Source organism: Corvus moneduloides, chromosome 11 (assembly GCF_009650955.1).
Source record: "Corvus moneduloides isolate bCorMon1 chromosome 11, bCorMon1.pri, whole genome shotgun sequence".
In the NCBI taxonomy this organism is placed as follows: Eukaryota; Metazoa; Chordata; class Aves; order Passeriformes; family Corvidae; genus Corvus; species Corvus moneduloides.
This window is the reverse complement of record NC_045486.1, coordinates 6,638,388-6,656,830: the sequence shown is the minus strand read 5'-3', so window position 1 is coordinate 6,656,830 and position 18,443 is coordinate 6,638,388. Positions and strand designations below refer to the sequence as shown.

General features: G+C 44.4%; 1 protein-coding gene across 1 annotated transcript in view; it reads right to left on the bottom strand.

Annotated features, from left to right (window-relative positions):
• The window catches only part of LRIG1 (leucine rich repeats and immunoglobulin like domains 1), a 90,195-nt gene that overhangs the window by 38,923 nt on the left and 32,829 nt on the right, over window positions 1-18,443 (bottom strand). Inside the window, exons 3-4 of the mRNA XM_032121345.1 lie at window positions 14,726-14,797; window positions 9,856-9,930 (exon numbers count right to left, since the gene is read on the bottom strand). Coding sequence (XP_031977236.1) covers window positions 9,856-9,930; window positions 14,726-14,797 — 147 coding nt within the window. The remainder of the gene's footprint in view (window positions 1-9,855; window positions 9,931-14,725; window positions 14,798-18,443) is intronic.

Here is an 18,443-nt window from a genome sequence, read left to right as displayed (position 1 = left end):
ACATATCTTCAGCAGGGGCTGCCCAGCCAGTGATGCAGTTTGGCCAAAGGCACAAGGGAGGAACAGGATCTCTAAGCCACTGAGCACCATCAGTGCTGGTTTTGAAAGGGGCAGTTTGCAAGCACTCACAGCTGCACTAGTCTTTCACCCCCTCCTCCAGCTCTCAGTCCAAACCACTGCTCCCGTCACTTCTCACATTCCCTGACCTCCATCTGGAGCAAGCACTGAGAAAGGCTGCAAAGGAGAGGAGAGGCTCTTCTGAGTGCTGAACTCTGCTAAGGAGGAGAATTGTCCTATGGGACAAAAAAGAGAAGAAGGAAGAGGAGTCATATAAGGTAAATGGCAGTTTTCATACAAGAATTCAGGAAACCACAGGGCTCTGCACCAGCTGTCTGAATGGGGTCGTGGGGCTCAGCAGAGACTCTTTGAAGGAAGGGCTGCATCAGTATTTGAAAGGGGTCATTCAGTTGCTGGCAGATGACAGTCAGGTCAGTGTTTCCATGTTCTACATCTCATGTCTTTGGTCCGCTACTCTCTTGCTCCACCACTGGCTTTTCCTCTTATGCTTCTCCTTCAAGGGCTTTGTTCTGCTGCTGATACATGCCAGCCAAACTCAATTTTCTATCACAAATTAAATGCTTAAGCAACTCCTTGAAGCCAAGAAAGAGGCCAGCTTCACCCCACCAGTTGCTGCTCTGATGAGTTCCTGCTCTCCACAGCCCCACACTTGCACGGCACCCACGTCAGGGCTGCTGCCTAGGCCCCCCACCTTATCATTGGCCTAGAAGATGAGTCAGGTTTGTGATAAGGAAGAACAGACACCTAAAAATCAGATTCAGCCCAGATGTCAATGGAACTAGCACAGGGCAGGAACTGGAGCAGAGAGAGCAGCCTCCTTTCATTTCATTGCATGCAAGTTTTGCGCTTCTAATCAACAAGGATGGCATTTCCATTTGAAAGCCAAGAAGGTCCAAAAGCACAGGGCATGGAAGCACTTTTATCCTTAAATCCTGATACTGATTTTAGTTTCTCTTTGTGTAATACATGATCAAAGTAAATAAGATCCACCACAGCCTCTCTTAGATAGTGCATGTGTTCTGTGGGTGGTTTTGTTTTGCTTTTGACTCTCCACGGGAGTGAGGAGGGGAAAATAACACAAGTGGAGAAGCAATTCAAGTGCAAACCAAATGCAATGGCTCTGCCCATGATGCTGCAATTTTAATCCAACTTGTAACTGCAAGCAGATTTCTTGATAGCATGCACTGTCTGTGCCTCTAAGCCACAATGTGACACAGGGGCTTTTCCCACCTTTGACAGGAACACAATGAAAGCAGGTGGATTTAACTCCACTGACGATAAGAGAGGTCAATAAAGGACAACACACTTGAATACATCTTCCGGACTATCAAACTCTTGGTCTCATGGAACTTGCGGCAGAAGCTGCTAAAAGACCTGTCTCTTGAAAAAGGCAGCATTTGAAGAAACACATTTTTGACTGGCCAGTCAAACTCCTGTTAACACTTGAGAGATGTAGATAGGCTGGCGTTTCATCTGCTCCAACATGACACACACTTGTGCTCTGTTGAAAGGGCTTATCTGTCTTGTCAGCAAGGTCACAGGAACAGGGATTGCCTCTGGGCAGAATTCATTGAGCTCTGCTTGGCTCACACTGCTCAGCCTGCAAGAAGGAATAGCTCCTATGTGGAAAAGCAGTGGTCAAGCTAGCAAAGAAAAGAGCTGCTCTTCACAAGTCCAGGCACCCTGTTACTAATAAAGCTCATCCAGTAGGAAGGGTGGCTCTGGGAAACCCCAGAACAAGGTGTCAAAACATCCAGGGAAGAGAAAATTTGGGTTTTAGAGTAGAACCGCCTCTGGCTGGTGTAAAATTGGCTGTTCAAGGTTCCCTGGTGAAGATCTTGTAAAGTGTAAGCATTCACCACTACTTAGCCAGTAAGTTCTTCAAGCTTCTTTAATAAGACCATTTACTTCTTCAGTTCCTCTTATTTTGAAAAAGATGACTGCTTTCTCAAGAAAACAATCTTCAGGGCAAAAATATCTTAGTAAGATCACCAAAAGGTGTTCCTTTTCCAGGGCACCTGAGGGATTACCAAAAGTCCAATCCCTTGGCCTGATTGCTCATTGCTAATCACCACCCCGTTCAGCAACTGCTTGCACACAGTGTGTGATCTGCAGTAGATGAACTGGACAGGAGATGATATTTAAGTCTAAAATCCATGAGCCATTTATAGATTCTTTCTTTTGCCATCAACTCTTAATTCTACCTCTCCCCAATTCGTTTTTATCTGCTCAGATCTGACCACTAACACAGTTGTCTTTTCACTCGGACAGCCCTGCACTCCTGTTTCATTTTCCAGCTGCCTTTGCTATTTTCCCTGATGTGCAATTGCACATTAAACGGTTTGACAGGCAGAACATGTACTCACCCGACCACTTATTCCCAATCAATATTCACGTGGAATTCCTGTTAACAAGCACAAGTTATGCACACACATAAGGGAGGGCGGCCTCTCAAGTGATCACTTCATCTGAAGGTGTGACAGATCACTGTCTCATCTACCTTAACCTGCAATCACATTTTCCACACCGCACACCCCCAGCAGGGCTGGTTTTGCAAGATAATCACTTTTGACATGATCTCTATTGTTCACCTCTGCAATTAACTGGGGAATTTGACATGGGTTAAAAATAAGAGAAAATCCAGCACATAGCTGGCTTTTATTCAGTTAGAAATGAGCTTTCTATAGACTTTTTTGCTAATCTCTTCCAACCTGAACACGGCAGGATCACATTCAAGTGAACATTTTCTTCACCCTACACTATTCCTAATGGTGCTAGTGTTTCATGGCACCCAACTTAAACCCCACAATTCTACCCCCACCCCTGTTCTTACTTCTCTGGGCATCTATCTGATGCTCTCAGCAAGCACCACTGTCTACAACCAGGATAACTGACAGTGACGACTAACTGGTCAATCTCAGTAGGGAAGCAGGAACACATTCTGGGAGCTTCCTGATTTTGTGCAATTTTGTCAAAAACTGAATTGGTCAAGCTTTCAGAGAGGAAAATGGGTAGAGAATTTTACCCTGAAATAATTTAACTTGCTTTTACTGTAGCTTCAACTTCACTTTTACTCACCTCTGAGCAAACTTAATTGCCATTACCAGCAGTTTTTAGGCAGGAAACTCCAATATGCTAAAAAAATGTTCAACACAGCAAGCTATTTATATTTGAAATCTGCTTGGTCTGTGAAGACTAACAAAGGAATTGCTTTTGTAGATGTGTGCTTTATTTGCCATATGCCATTAAATGTGACAGTCAATCTACCACAGATATTAATAGTAGCAAGTTTGGGCTATTCTAAGGCTCAAATATGAAGCTATTTTTCATACTGACCTTAACAAAAGATCATGGTTGCAAATGACCCTAACAACTGATCTAGGCTTGATCTGTACAGGGACAGAACTTGGAAACCACCTTGTGCATTGTACATAAAATATGCACCTGCCCTCGGAGATGCTTTACATCCAGGAGTTCCATCTGCGCTGAGGAAGATCCTCTTCAGCTCAGAGGAAGCAAATCCGCCCAAAGCGGAATTTACTTTGGGGTGTAATGAATATGTGGGTCACGCACAAAAAGATCCTCTTCCAGTATTCCAACTCCCAACCTTGCGCTCTGTCCAACAAGACTGCTCATGTCCTCTCCCTCCTCCAGACACATACTAACCCATCATGGCCTGCTAAGCAGCACACAGATGCCAGAGCAGATCTGGCCCAGCTCAAAGCAATTCTCTACAAGAAGAAGCTGCCACGGCTGCACAAAACGCTCATCCTTGTTAATACACAATAGAGTAGCCTCCAGGGGTAACTGTTATTTCATGAGCTGCCACCAACTTTCACTATCTTTATCCTCTGGCCAATTTTTACACTACACTGTATGTGCCCAGATTACTTTCTGATGCTCTTTTGTTGAGTCTGATAACTGTGTGCTTTACCGCTGTTGCTTTTCTAGAAGAAATGATTACTCATTTCCCTGCAATAGCCTCAGATCCTTTGCCATTTCCATATGCTCGTGTTATATCTAAAAGCTCAAAGAGGATATGCAAATGATTAGAACACTTCCAACAACCCAAAAGACAAGTCAAAACAGCGTCTCTTCTGGTGCTTGGGAGCACATGATTAATGACAGTTTCCTCCACTGGGAAAGGCTCCTGCAGTCTTTGGCATCAAAAGCTTGCAGACTTTACGCACCAGAGCCTTAATATGAACTCTGAGCAAAACAAACTAAAGAGGTGGGTTTCAGAATATCTTATGCCTGTACACTGCTGCACACTGAACAGTCTGACTATTGGCATTCTTTTAATTTTCCCTTTCCATATTAATATTTCACATTCAAACCCAGAAGCTCAGTAGTGTAGCCTGTAGTGTGGACCAAACTCTCAGAATGCAGCTCTCTCCATCTGTGAGGGGAATTGCTTAAGCAAACACTGCAGAATTGGCCCCTGCAGACATTACACCTTGTAGGTGATGCAAGCAGGGGTTGGGGGTGAATCTGTTCCCACTTATGTATCTACACATGCCTACACCACTTTGCCTTAGCTCCCAGAGAAAGTTTTCTTTGGGCCAGTAATTAGGAAGAGTGGAAGGCAGTGTGGTTTTCTGATCTGCCCAAGGCACGTCCTGCACACAAGCAGAGCCTGCTGACTTCAACCAGACCCCGCACACGGCTGCGTCTGAGTCATCTGGATTTTGTGCTTATGAGCACAAAACCTCTTGCTGCGACCCAGATGGAATTAACAGAGTAGTCTCCTTATTTCTAATTGTTAGATCATCCCTTTTTAACTCCAGCAAAGATGACTTGCAGATTAAACCCCTTGGGGGTCAAGGCAGTTGTTCTGTTTGTACAGCAATTAGCACAGCAGGATCCCAGGCCACAAATGGCCTCCAAGGCTACGTCTGTACTATCGTGTTAGCTCAAACCTCATTCTTCTTGTAAGCCAAACTTCCCAGCTCTCAACAACGCCTACACAGAGGTTTTTACTCTGGCCTAGCCAGGAACAAGAAGTGAGCTCACACCTCGTGCAGAGACCAGCTCAGGCTTGAGCTGTGCTCTACGAACAGCACAGATGCAGCAGTTTTGAGCTCTTCCCTCTAACAGGGGTCACCCTGGGAGGCTGCCCTGGACAGAACTCCAGCTGTAGTTCTGATGCTCAACCAAGTCTGCACCATCTTAAAAGCAAAGATGAAGTGAAGTCACAGATCTCAACCCCACCACCCCAGCTCCCGGGAGATCTTGCAGAAAGATTTCTGCAAGAATTTGAGAGATCCCACTCAGAGCAGCAGGGCACAGGCCGGTTGCATTGTTTCAGCTCACAAAGCAAGACACCTTTGTCTTGGGTGAAAGCAGAACAGCAGCTCAAAGAATCTAATGGACCACATGGGTTTTCAGAAAGAGTCTCTGCAAACCCCATCTGACAACTCAAGTGAAGCAGTGCAAACAGCACTAAAATAACAGCTGCTTTCCCAAGCCTTCGCATGAAAGAATGAGGCAATAGCTCAATAGTGTGATCCTGATTCTGCCACATTAGGGACCTCTGAGACCAGCCAACTTTAATCCACTACAAAGGTCTAATGAGTGTCAAAGAAAATCAAAGTTAGACAAGACACAAGGGTCACAATCTTTACAATGTGGCTAATTTAACTCAAATTATAATGGAATCCCCAGTACTTAAGAGGAAAAGCTCTACAAGAAAGCATGCAAGTCAAATGGAAGAGACTGGCTGAAGTCTTTGACCTGTTTTACCCAACATCCAGCTGGAATAGCACAGAATACCCTCCTTTCCATGAGGATCATGCTGCCCCAACCAGCATCTGAGCTCATCAGCCCTTCTTCAAGCAGTCCTAGCATGTTCCCTGCCACTCCCAGTTTCCAATTCTCCGTGTATTTAGTTTTCAAATTTTACATGATCTATTTTGCCTGGGACACAGTAGATCACTTACCCTTCTCCTATTAGCTCTCTGTTTAATTACAGTTTAATGTGAATTGATCGTTACATTAATGAGTCTGTAAAGAAGATTGATTTTCTTCAAGAGACTTTTCTGCTCAGTTTGGCAGCAGAGTAGGCCTATTGATTTCGCTTTCCCCAGTAAATACACTGCAGTGTCATTGCATCTTCTTGTGAATCAGCTAATCCTATTTCACACTCTTTTGCTCCAAAAATCCCTATTCTGAGCTCCTTGTTATCTGTGCCTATTCAGAGCAAGATGATGGGACCAAAGTATCTTAAACAGCTCTGCCTGTTGCTAACACACAGCTGACTGCTGTGGGTCACTGTCCCCTTTGTTCCTAAATGGCTGGGGGCTTAAAAGACTTACAGTGAAAGAAATGAAAGTTATTTTTAAGTGTTTAATCTGTTAACTTCCTTAATTCCCAGTCAGCTATGGATGTGGCAGAGTGTGCTCTGTTTACCACGCTTGCTCCAGAGGTCTGGTTAGCACTCTCCACTGAGCCCTACAGCTGCCCAACAGCCTGTGCTGGTGTGCCTGTGTCAGAGGATGCTGACTGAATCAGGCTTGGAGCCTGGGCAGAGGACAAGGATACACCTCCATCATCCTGTCCAAACTCCCCAAAATCCCTCCAGGATGCATTTACCCACATGCAGCTAAGATGCAGCAGTGAAGACAGGCCCCAGAGTAAGGGCTGAGCTTGTGCCTGCTTGGGGGTTTGTAGGAAACCCATTATAACAGACCAGTGCAGGGTTGATTGCAGCTCCTTTAACCTGGCAAGCCTAAGAGTCCTTCCACGCAAGTTCATGAGGAAGTTGGATATAAACAGACTAACTTCTGCAAATAAATGGTTTCTTCCATTATCCCTTTCCCCACCAGATCAGGTAACAGGGTCTTCTCAAGAGCCTTCAGAGTTAACACACTGTAGCTGCACTGGGATGGGAAATCCTCAGCCAAGGGCATGTCAGTGAAAACATCCTGCCATCAACTCCCAAATGTCCAAGTCTAGGAACTGTAACTAAATTACAAATGCTGTGGGAATTTCAGGCAAGGTTCTCCTCTCAGCTATTCCAATGTAATTTCGGAATGAATCCAGATTTAGTCTCTCCCCCTCCCAGCTGAATTTCCTGGCTTTTGTTTGCACTCACAGATGTTTGCATTTAATGTCTGTCTTTATTTGGTAACCCGTACATAGATTATTTTTCCCTTCTGTTCTATTAAAAGCCTTATCAAGTCCCTTATGTTTGCTCTCGCTGAAATGAACAACTTTGGCAATATTTTCAACATGCAAGACAAACAAACTGATTCTTCGAGGAATAACTAAACTGAACCAAACTTCATGGCAGCATATTAGGACAAAGCATTTTTGATACATATGTTATGTCTGCGTCCATCTGCAGCCTGGGACATCCAAAGGCTTGCAGAAAGCTTTGAGAATTCTCTCTTCAACAGATTCTCACACGCTTACATATATACTGAACTGGCCTGTGGTCCTCACATATGTGGGGTCAGGCAAGTTTTGGGTGATGGAGACAGGTATGGAAAACCCAAAAGCAGTGAATGCAAACCAAAGCTCATTAAAAAAACCAAACAACAACAACAAGAAAACAAAACAAAAAAAACCACCCAAACAAAACTTTATGCAAAAGTTGAATTTAGCAGTACAGCAGATGTCTTTCTCCCAGCCCCAAAAGGAGAAAAAGTGTCTTCTCCTGTTTAGGAAGAGCAGGAGATGAAGTAACTCATTTAGGAGGGCTGTTTTGAGTGACAAATATACAACCCTTGCTTTTATAATACATTAACAGTCCTTTGGAAATACTTAACCACATGCTATATACAAAACCTACTTCAGAGGTTTGTGAGGTAAACACACTTCACACATTTCTAAACACCGAAAAAAAAAGGAAATGTATTTATTTTTCTTTAGCAGTAAGAATACACTGTAACACTATACACTTAAACATAAACCAGTTTCTCAGTACACAAGTCTTCATTATGAGTCTTCACCCTGGGTTTGGTTTGGCAGCCTCCCCAATTATTACTTCACAGATTGGAAGGCCAGAAGAAACCAGTATGACCATATAATCTGACTCCTTACATCATACAAGGCTAAATAACTTTACCCACCAATTTGCCTATCAAGCCCATTAACCTAGGGTTGAACTAAAGGACCATCTTTTAGGAAGCCAACCAATTGATTAAAGACTCCCAAAGATAGAGAAAGCTTCACTTCCTCAGCAAATCATCCCAGTGTGAGTCAGCAACATCGACTGAAGCAGGTACTTTAAAACATCTTTCAGGTTATTTTTATCTCTGATAAAAATTAAAAGGAAATGCAAGGGGGAAAAAAGTGGCATTCTCTAATAAAAGCTAAACAAAGAGACCCTTGTTGCAGAAGTATGACAGCAGCATTACAAATCCCACTATCAGAGTTATTTACGTGTAGCAGCTGAGAAGAGCATTTTGGATTTCTGGAAAGTGATACTAAGCAGGTCTGTTTGGAATACCATCCTTTTATCATTTGGCTTTGTACCTTCTCCTTTCTTCTCCACCACTCTAAAATTTCAGAGAAGCTGTAAATCTACTGCCTTCCACCAGTCATTATTCCTCCTTTCCAAACTGCTTATTTCATTTCAGGAATAAAAAACCCAAAGCTCCAGCAATTTGGTTCTTTGCCAACAGCTAAATTAATAGCAAAAATAACAACAGGGGCTTGTGGAACTCAAAGCATTTATAGACTTCATGAGAAAGAGAAGCTGATCTGGGGGGCCTAAAACTATACCCCTGGATGGCAAATTCTATGCAAGCTTTCCATCCGTAAGTAAGATTTCTGGAGCTCTTTTTCAAACCCTGATGCACAGCACAAATGTGGCAGCGGCAGCATGGTAAGTCAACAGATCAAGGCTGCCTCAGAGTAAATCAGAGCCTTTTGAGCAAGAGAGGCCAATGAGCTGGAGGTGTGGTCACAGGCATTTTGCACCACAAGAAGTACCAAACCCATGGAAAATACAGATACCTGCCTGCGGGTGTCCTGCAAGGCCATGCAGGCTGGAAGCCACCACTTGAACTGCTCTAGCACTTTGTTGAAGTTCCTATTAGCTATAACACTTCCCAGGAACCTGGGAGGTATCATGCATACCTCAGCAAAATTCCTTCTCAGTGCACATTACAAGCAGACACATGCAAAAACAATTTTAGAAATCCACACTCTTCAGGTACTAAATAGTTTGATATTTTAATATCTTATTCCTTTCAGCAGCACCATCAATCCAAGATCCTCACTAGCAGGTACACGAGGGCTCTCAGGTATCTAATGCTTCTGTGGTCACCTAAACTACCAAAGTTAGGAACTTCAAACCTTCTGCAGATCATGCTTTACAATCACTGCTCTCTCAAAAGGAAGTGTTAAAAAGAAGTTGAAAGAAACCATAAAAACAGGTCTGGAATGAGGACCCTACAAGATTAAGATATTAATAGTCTCTGGCTTTAAGAGGAAAGAAGAAATGATCAGAACAGGGCCAGGAAAAAAAAAAGAACAATAAAGAAAAGGTAAAATTTAATAGCGCAAATATGACCTAATGGTTGAAACCCAAAGACAGAAAAGAAAAAAGAAGTTTTATTCAACATGTGGAATTTACTGACACAAGTTACCACTGACCATAAGCACCTCACACAAATCACGCTATTCAAGATGTTGTTTCTTAAATAAGGTGCCAGCAAACCAAAAAATGAAATCTAGAGTCAGCAGGAGTGTGACACACATGGAACTCTCAGAGGCCACTAAACCCACCCCACAGAGAGCCCAGAGCCAAAGGAGGTGGCAGTGACTTACAGGTGGAGGGAGCGGACGCTGGAAGCAGCGGATCCCAGGGAGGGAATGGCAGTCAGCTCATTGTTGTCCAGTCGCCTGCAAGAAACAGAAATTAAGGGTTGAAGCCAAGCACCCTGTGCCCAAGCATACAGGAGCAGGGGAGGCCTGGCACTGACACTGGGGCGGAGGCCTCCTTCTCAAGGGGTTTGCCTGGACCTCTGATGGCCACACCTTACTCTTTAATACCTGAGAGCCACCATCACTGGTTCCACCATACTGTGTTTACAAGAGCAAGGCTTCTTTTCCCCCCTGCCACCCACTCCCTAAAGTGTCAGGGAAGAAAGCATTGTGCCACAGCCCTCCACTAGGCCTGTGTTTCCAGTCATCACAGAGTCAAGCTTGAGACAGGAGATTTTTGCACCCAAGGCCATGGGTCCCACTGCCTCAGGACAGGAATTTAACGCCTTCCCCAAGGAGCAGCCCCTGCTCAGCCCCTCCACACCAGATCAGGGCCTGAGGGCACAACCGAGTGGCCTCCTCTCCACAACTTGTCTAATTGGGCTAGTAACCTGCCCATCGTCAGAGCCTTCAGCGATTGGCTCTGTGCTGGACATAGAAGTTTTGAACAGCTTTTTTTCCCTGCCCCCACAAACCAGGTTTTGTTAAACCAACACACCAGGACCAGCTCTGAAAGTCCCAGAGGGATTTCCCCACAAAGCCAGCAGCATACAGTGCTGGGCACAGGAATGTCAGCAGGCACGGGGCCCTGCTCCAGGCAGCCGGGGAGCACAGGGAGCCCCCGGGTGAATGGAACCGCGGGCCACCCGCTCCTGCAACCACCAGCACAGAAACGTCCCCTGCAAGGGCCTAATGCTTGAAGTGTTTTTCTGACTGAAAACAGATCCTTGCCATGTGACTGGCTCTTCCTCGGTTTAAAGAGCCCTTGTTTGTACGGTGAATTAGTCAATTAATTACTGTAACAGTCGCTTGTCTGGCTGCTTGAAAATTACCTAATTTCTCAACCTTCTTGCCCACTCCCCCCTCACGCCGCTCGATGCAGTGATCACAGCCAAGCCCTGTCCAGGCTCCCCAGGATGCCCAAACACCACCTCAGATGCCATTGCTCCTGCTTGAGGCAGAGCCTTGCAGGGTCACTGCAGGCCTTCTGAGTGCTTCCCTTCCACAGGGAATCCTGAAAAGATCACAATTTGGGTGCAAAGCACAGCATCCCAGAGCTGCACAGCTGAGGTGTGCTAAGCCACAGGCACGAGCAGGGGCAATCCTAAATTATGTTGGGGTTTTTTGCTCCCTCTTCTTTCCTTTAACACTATTTTTGGCAGGTGGGAGAGGGCAGTGGCACATTTATCCCAGAACTTCCCTTCTGGCTCCTCTGAGAGGAGGCAAGATATTTGATTTCACGAGAAGTTCCAAGCACTGCTGGGATAAAAGCTTTCCTCTGCCTCTGACATTATACCCGTGCCTTAAAACGTAAGGGAAAAAAGCCATATGCATTGCAATTCAGCAAGGAGCTCCACTCTGCAACTAAAAGCTCACTGTTGCTCATATTACAATATGGTCTAGAACTTTCAAAGGTACAGAGCAAGCTGGAAAGAGCATTAAAATGCTTATTTGTGGCATGCTTTCATTAATATCCAACTGAGCATCTTTTGAAGAGGGAGGAGCTTGGGTCAGCTCTGGTTAAGCAGCTCCGACACCAAACAGCGTCTGACAACTGGTCAAACCCTCCTCTGACCTAAGTGTGATATTCATATATCAGCCTCCTGTCACGCCAGGAGTCAGTCAGAAGTGGTTCTCCCACCTCATTTTCTCTCTTGGCTCACAGGCAGCACTTGCTGACACAGAGGAGACAGCCAAGCTCTCTATTTGCCTGGGATTTCCCCCTCATCTTCTCTTTTCCCCCATGAATTGAAAAAGAAAAAAAAGAGAGGGGAAAAAACCACTCAAAACAGAACAGCCAGGTTCAACAACTTCAAACTTTCAGTCTCCTTTCTCTTCCCCAGCGCTCACCTTTGACGACACAAACCCGCTGCCTCTGGATGCTGAGCCAGAGGAGGAGGGGGGGGCCACCCATATAAAATATTTACAGTCCAGTTGCCAGGCTGGTGTCAAGCTGAAATGGAGCCTGCTCAAAAATAGCACAGCTCTCCAGAGCTTTCAGTGAAAGGCACTTTAGAAAATAAAAGGTGAGTTGTTTGGAGAGGAATTTTAGCATGGTTACTACTTTCTTTGCTACCAATGAGCTTAGAAAGCCTGAGAGCCGTGAAACCTTCAGTGGATCCCATGATCCATATGACCTGTGGAAACCCCAGAAAGGACCACAGGGCCTACCCCACAGAAGCACCCTCCATCCATCCTTCCAACCAAGGAATGAGAATGGATGGACCCCAAGGGATTGTCATTAGATGAAGCCACCAAAGGGGATGAGAAAAAGATCATGTGTCCTGAAGGAAAGTAATGTCCCAGTCCAGCCCCTACCCTGAGCCTCCAACACTTATTGCAGAGCATGTGGGACCACAGGGTTTTGCATCACTTTGAGCCACTAAATTTCATCCTACACAGACTTAAAACTTTTTTTAAAAGTTTCTCATAAAGGCCACCAAAGCAAACCACACAAACAACTACCTAAACTCAGGGAAAGGGAAAAGTGTAGGGTAAATTCTATTACTTTATCACAATCTCAGTAAAGCAAAACAGAGCATTGAAGATAAGGTACGAAGTTTAAATCTTTTGGTCTGCAGATATTTTCTTAAAATCAAGGGACAACAAAATGTTTTCAAAATATACCACACTAATTATTCACATGGAGAGACACACACAGAGTTTTAAGCCTTGTGTAATGCTCAGGAACCACAGGCAGCATGTTTGAAGCATCATGGGAGGTTTCAGGTCTTATCAATGCATCTATTATTTGGGGCAATCTCTTTCCCTGAGGGTGCCTTGGTTTGCCCAGCACAGCATGCACAGAGAAACACTGACTTACTCTCGAGACATGCCACAGCATGATGCTTACTTCATGAATGTTTGTAAAGTGCTTTAAAAAAACCCTCAGAAAGAAGATGCTCTGGCAATATAGATGTGGTTCTCCTTGTGAAATGAAGTTTATTTCAGTGGTCTGTGGTTTAGCTCTTATTCAAAAGCAACCAAGATTAGTAGATAGGGCTTTTAATAGAGCTTCTCCCTCACACTTCCCAGACCCTGCCTTCCAGGCTGTGCTCCAGACCTCTGCCTCCCTTCCAGTCTCCCATTTCTGACTGCTCCCTTTCCCTCCTACTCACTCTTCTGCTCTCTCCCTATTCCTGTCTTTCTGACACAGCAAGCAGCTCTTAACTGCCCATTACTTTGTGGCCTGCATTGCTTATCTCCCCTGAAACCCTGACACCTTTTCATAGTGTTTAACTGTTCAGTGCAGGGCTTGTCCTGCTCTACACGCATGCAGCACTTTAAGGCTCAAGGGAATTCCCTACCTGGGGAATCAGAAGCCGCACACATTTCCCACCCCATGCTCCCTGCAGTCACACGCCTTCAGGCACTTCCATGAATAAAAGCTATTGCTAAGCCACAGTCATGTTAGGATAATTCTGAAGTCTCATGGGATCAGGGCTGCAATTCTTTCCTTTAAGCACAGAGCAATTTAAGGCTTTCCACAGTTTAAAGAGAAGTTGAGAAAACAGATCCTACAGGCAGTGTTCCACTGACCCACATCACTTTCTCTCTAAAGATCGTGAAGAGCTGATTTCAGAGCACTGCAGTCACTTCTGATATATATTCCTCACTTAATCATGATCCCCAGCAAGTCCCTACTATTCATGTAAGCAGAGGAGCCAGGGGCAATCAGGCCAGGAGAGAGATGCTACATTAATCCCCATAGTCCAATCCAGCAGGCATCAGTAAGGGAGAATTCCACTTTTTGCCTACTTACGAATCATAGGATCTGGCCCCTCCATGAGTCCCAGAGCCAACACTTAATGAAAACAGACAGAGGACAAGAGAAAATGCTTGATAGAGCACAGTATTGTTTCTGAAAGGAAATGTTTTCTCAGTTTCCCATGAGGCATCAGTAGCTCTTCAAACAGAGCCCAAACCTCAAGTATGCCAGCGATTCACCAGGCAAACATGAGCTCATTACCTCAGCCCACCGCCTGCAATTTCAGTCACTTTCGTTTTTCAAACCCCAAAATTGGAGCTCCAGGAATCCCCGTGAAGGGTTCACAATACAGCCCCTCTCTGAGTGAAACTGCTGAGCCTTCACAGATATCAGGAGCTTGGAAAACCTGCAGTTCCCTGAAATGGGTTTCTTTCATCAGCAAGGCGGGCCTGGCACAGCCACTCAGACCTTCACCAGCTCCTCTTTTCCCCAGCAGAGCAGAGACAGCCCTGCTGGTTTACCCTCTCCTAGCAAAGACTTCCAACAGAATTTGTTCTGGTTCCAAAAGGAGCACAAATGTCTGAGAGAGGAGGAGACACTACACCTTTGTTTCCTGGGAGATTTGGGCTAGGTTGGCATCAGGCATCACAATCCAGGCTGTTCTGCCTTGCTTCAGGGTTACACTTTCAGCAAGGAGCTTTGTGTGTATGTTCAGGTGTGCCAAACTGCTCCCTTCGAGCATTGCACAACACCAAGGGAGGCAAACTCCAATGATTTCCAGTAACAGCTCTGCTGTTTTAATTGGGATGTTGTGTTCTGCTAATTGATTGGTTTAAAGAAAGCAGCACAGGTACAATATGGAGGGAAAAAACCTCCACACCAAGTCAGACCTGCTCATCAACTTAGCTAAAGGAAGGTACTGTCTTAGGAAACGAGATACAATTTCCTCCTGGCCCAGAAGCAGCCCTGGCAAAATACAATTAAAACCTTTGAAGGAATACTTACACTTCCTGCAGGTTCGACAGCTCTGCAAAGGCAGAAGGATCAATCTCTGTCAACTTGTTGTAGCTCAGGTTTCTGTTAAAATAAAAGACAGTGAGATCAGCAAACTGCAGTCACCCTGCTCAGCAAAACAGAGTCATCCTAATTATTCTGGATTGCACTGGAGGGTTTGGGTTTTGGCTTTTTTCGAAAGAGAACTTAAACGGGAGAGCAGCACTTTTCTGCTGAATACACTAGTGAGTTTAGTTCCATGACAAAAATGTTATCTAGCTCTCCCCAAGCTTCTTCCTCTTTTGCATTAGATTAGTGTGGTTTTGTCTTCATATTACACAATTACATTTATTATTCTACTATTGGTTATTCACAACCACAAAACTAATCACAGATGAATAGGATATTTCCTGACAAATTAAAGTCTGAACTGAAACAATCAACAAACCTTCCACTAAATATTTTATAGCTATATTCACATGGAGTATTTTTTTATACAACTGTGTGTTACAAAGGAAATATCACATATATAGGTTTGTATACTTACTGTGTGCAACATAAAATATATTCTACATTTTCTAACAAGATTATATAATTAGTATATCACTGAACGGTGATATTTATTTAATCAGTGAATACAGCTTGCAAGCCACACAGTAGTACACACTTTGGTCCTCAACAACCCCAGCCAACGCTCTCCAGCTATCCAACAGCCCAAATCTAATCTGAATCATATTCTAGCACTGATGGGTGACAAATGGGTTGTGCCATATTATCTGAAAGCAGCCTGGTGGGAGAGCAGACCTGACTCACAGGACATCCCTGATTGGAAACACATCCAGAGCTCAACATGCTTCAGGCAGGAACACACTGCAAGGATTGCTAGGGACAGCAAACAGGCAAAATAATGCAAATTAAGTGCCAACTCCAGAAACCACAAGCAAGAGCTTTGCCATGCTGTGCTGTAGCATCATACTGTGCAACAGCAGAGTCTTCCCTCCAAGATATGCAGTCTCAGCACACCACACAGGACAGGTCGAACCTGCAGCTAGGGACTAACCAGGAGAACACAGACGAATAAAGACCAAGTGACTAATGGTGCAGAAAGTAACAAGTGCTTTAATTACTGTTCTCTATGCAGTGCTGGCATGTTTCTGTTAGTGTGTAATCTAAAGAGGGAGGAGGCAAATTGATGGGTGGTAGCAGAAAAACAACCACAGTAAATTGTAAGGAAATTGTGAGGGGGACTTCTTTAATTTCACTTTGCTCCACACCCTGCTCTAGGATATTACCCTGGGTAAAAATCAACCCTCCTGCCTCCTCTGCAGGGAGGTTACACCCCTCTTACTGCACCTCTGAACACAACCCAAAAGATTCATGGCCTGATTTTAGATAAGCCCTCAAACATTGAGCTGCTTTTTCAAACCACCAAGCCAGTCTGACTAGAAAACTGGCCAATCTTCCCTGGTTTGGGTTTTTCTTTGCTTTAAAACTGTGCCCACAGAAAGCAAGCAGGTCTGGAACCCAAACAGGTAAACAGGACCTAAATCACCCAGGCACCTACGGAACTTTTACCAATGCTCCATGACCCAAGAGCTGAGGCAAGCATAAAGAAAAGGCAGCTGCCAGAAGAGCATTGATGGAAAATGCCTCTTGAAGTGCTCACACTAACACACTGCATTCTGTGGCAAAGCAAGGAGAAATCCAGGCTCACGGCAGCCTTACAAATACCAAGACTTGAAAGACTACAAAGCTTACCAACTCTGCATGACTAGCAGGAAGTGATAAACACCTCTTTCAAGCTAAAAAGCAGATATTGATCACCTGCCCTCTTGTAATGCATTTATGGGAAGTCCTCAAAGCATTCCCCTGCACGAGGGAATCATTTGATGGCTCTCACATCACACCATTCACCACCATTTCAGAGCAGCCAGCTCTGAAGGCAGCTCCTTACATCTTGCCCAAAATGTTCAAATTTTTGCCAATACCTGCTGTGGAAGAATGCTCTACAAATCAACAACACAGGCGGGCTCTTAACAGAGCCTAGAACTGAAGCTATACAGGAGTGTAAAACTTAACCAAGCATCTCAGTTTAAAATATGCTGTCCTGTAAGCCCCTACTGTCTTTTAAAACACTCAAGAGACCTTTAAATCAATACCAGCCTACAGCAGATATCCATTTCACTATGAACTCAAAGGCATTTATCTAAATAAAAGTCAAACTGCAGTTTAAACTCGGAGTGTGTTTGAAAGCCAAGTCCATATTCATAGCACAATTACGAATTAAAGTGCAATTTGCCCACAGATTATATTACTACTTTTTTTTTTAAAAAAAAACCACACAGTAAGATCAGGTTGGAGCTTGTCCCTGCCTGATCTACAGGCAAAAAGAGAAAATACAACAGGTAATGTCCTACAGGCTCAGCACAATAATGCCGACACAGAAGTATGAGTGACAAACTATACGGGGGAAATAGAGGCAGACATGACCATGCATGAATCCGTTTTCATGTATTTCTGTGCCTTCTACTGCAGCCAATCTTTACATTTTTTAAGGTAACATATTTCTCCTCAACACATTCCTCTGCAATAGGCTAAGAGGCTATTTTATGAAGCAAGAAACAAGAACACATGCACCAAAACTAATCATCCCTACACTTGCCAGAGGGACCAGATCCCTGGCTTAGCCTGTGCTCAAGCACTGAGTGACACTGACGTGAACCTCTGAAGTTCACAAGTGAAAAAACAAAGATCTTCATAAACTAAAGGATTTCACGGCCACAGTTTAATGTCACCCAAAGTGACTTTCTGATTATTGTTGCTGCCATTCAGGACATCTGAACATCCAAGTCACTGCACAAGTAGCTGGCTCTTCCGATAGCACAGACAGATTTTGCTGCTCCAGCAACATAAAGACTTTCCAATACTTGCTGCAGAAATGCAGGTGAACTCCATCTTTTTGCATGCCAAAGTCTTCAGTTCTCCCAACACTACTCACTCCAACCACCAAGTATCCTCACTAAACGGACAATACACTGTTCAAAAATCAGTGGGGAAATGAAAGCTAGAAATACAGTCAGTACAAAAAAAACAGGAGACTTGAAATTACATAGATATGCCAAAAAAAAGTTTACTGAGTTTCCAACACTAGATGTATGTTAACTTATATTAAAATACCAAGAATTTCTAGCCTGAAGCATTAGCAATGAAAGGATGTGTTTCCCAGAACTCTGATCCCCTCACTAGGCAGTATTTGGCATGCCAGTCACAGCATTTAAGTGAGAGAAAGAATTAACGTGCTCCAATAGATAGATCATTGGGACTGGGAGTCAGGAAACCTCTGTCTATTCCTGGCTCTCTTAATCTCCTGCTGTGTGACCGGGTCATGTCACATCACCTCTCCAGAGCTTTTGTTTCCACAGCCACCCTTTGTCTGTCTTGTCTATTTAGACTGTAAATAAAATTGAGGTAGGTATTGTCTTGGTTTGCCCGATGCTGATGAAATGAGGCCTCAATCTTGGTTGGGCTCCAGTAATGCAAATAAATAAGGGAACTCAAAACTTGAGGTCATGGGTGCACACAATGGTCTCCCACCCCTAAGCGTGGGTCCCAAATGTCCAGCAGTGAACGAAGCACTGCAGGGGCTTTAATGTCCCCACCAGTTTGGCCTCTCTGAGCTGAGCAGACCAGCAGTGCAGGCTGACTGGAGATGCCAAGCCTAGGGGCACAG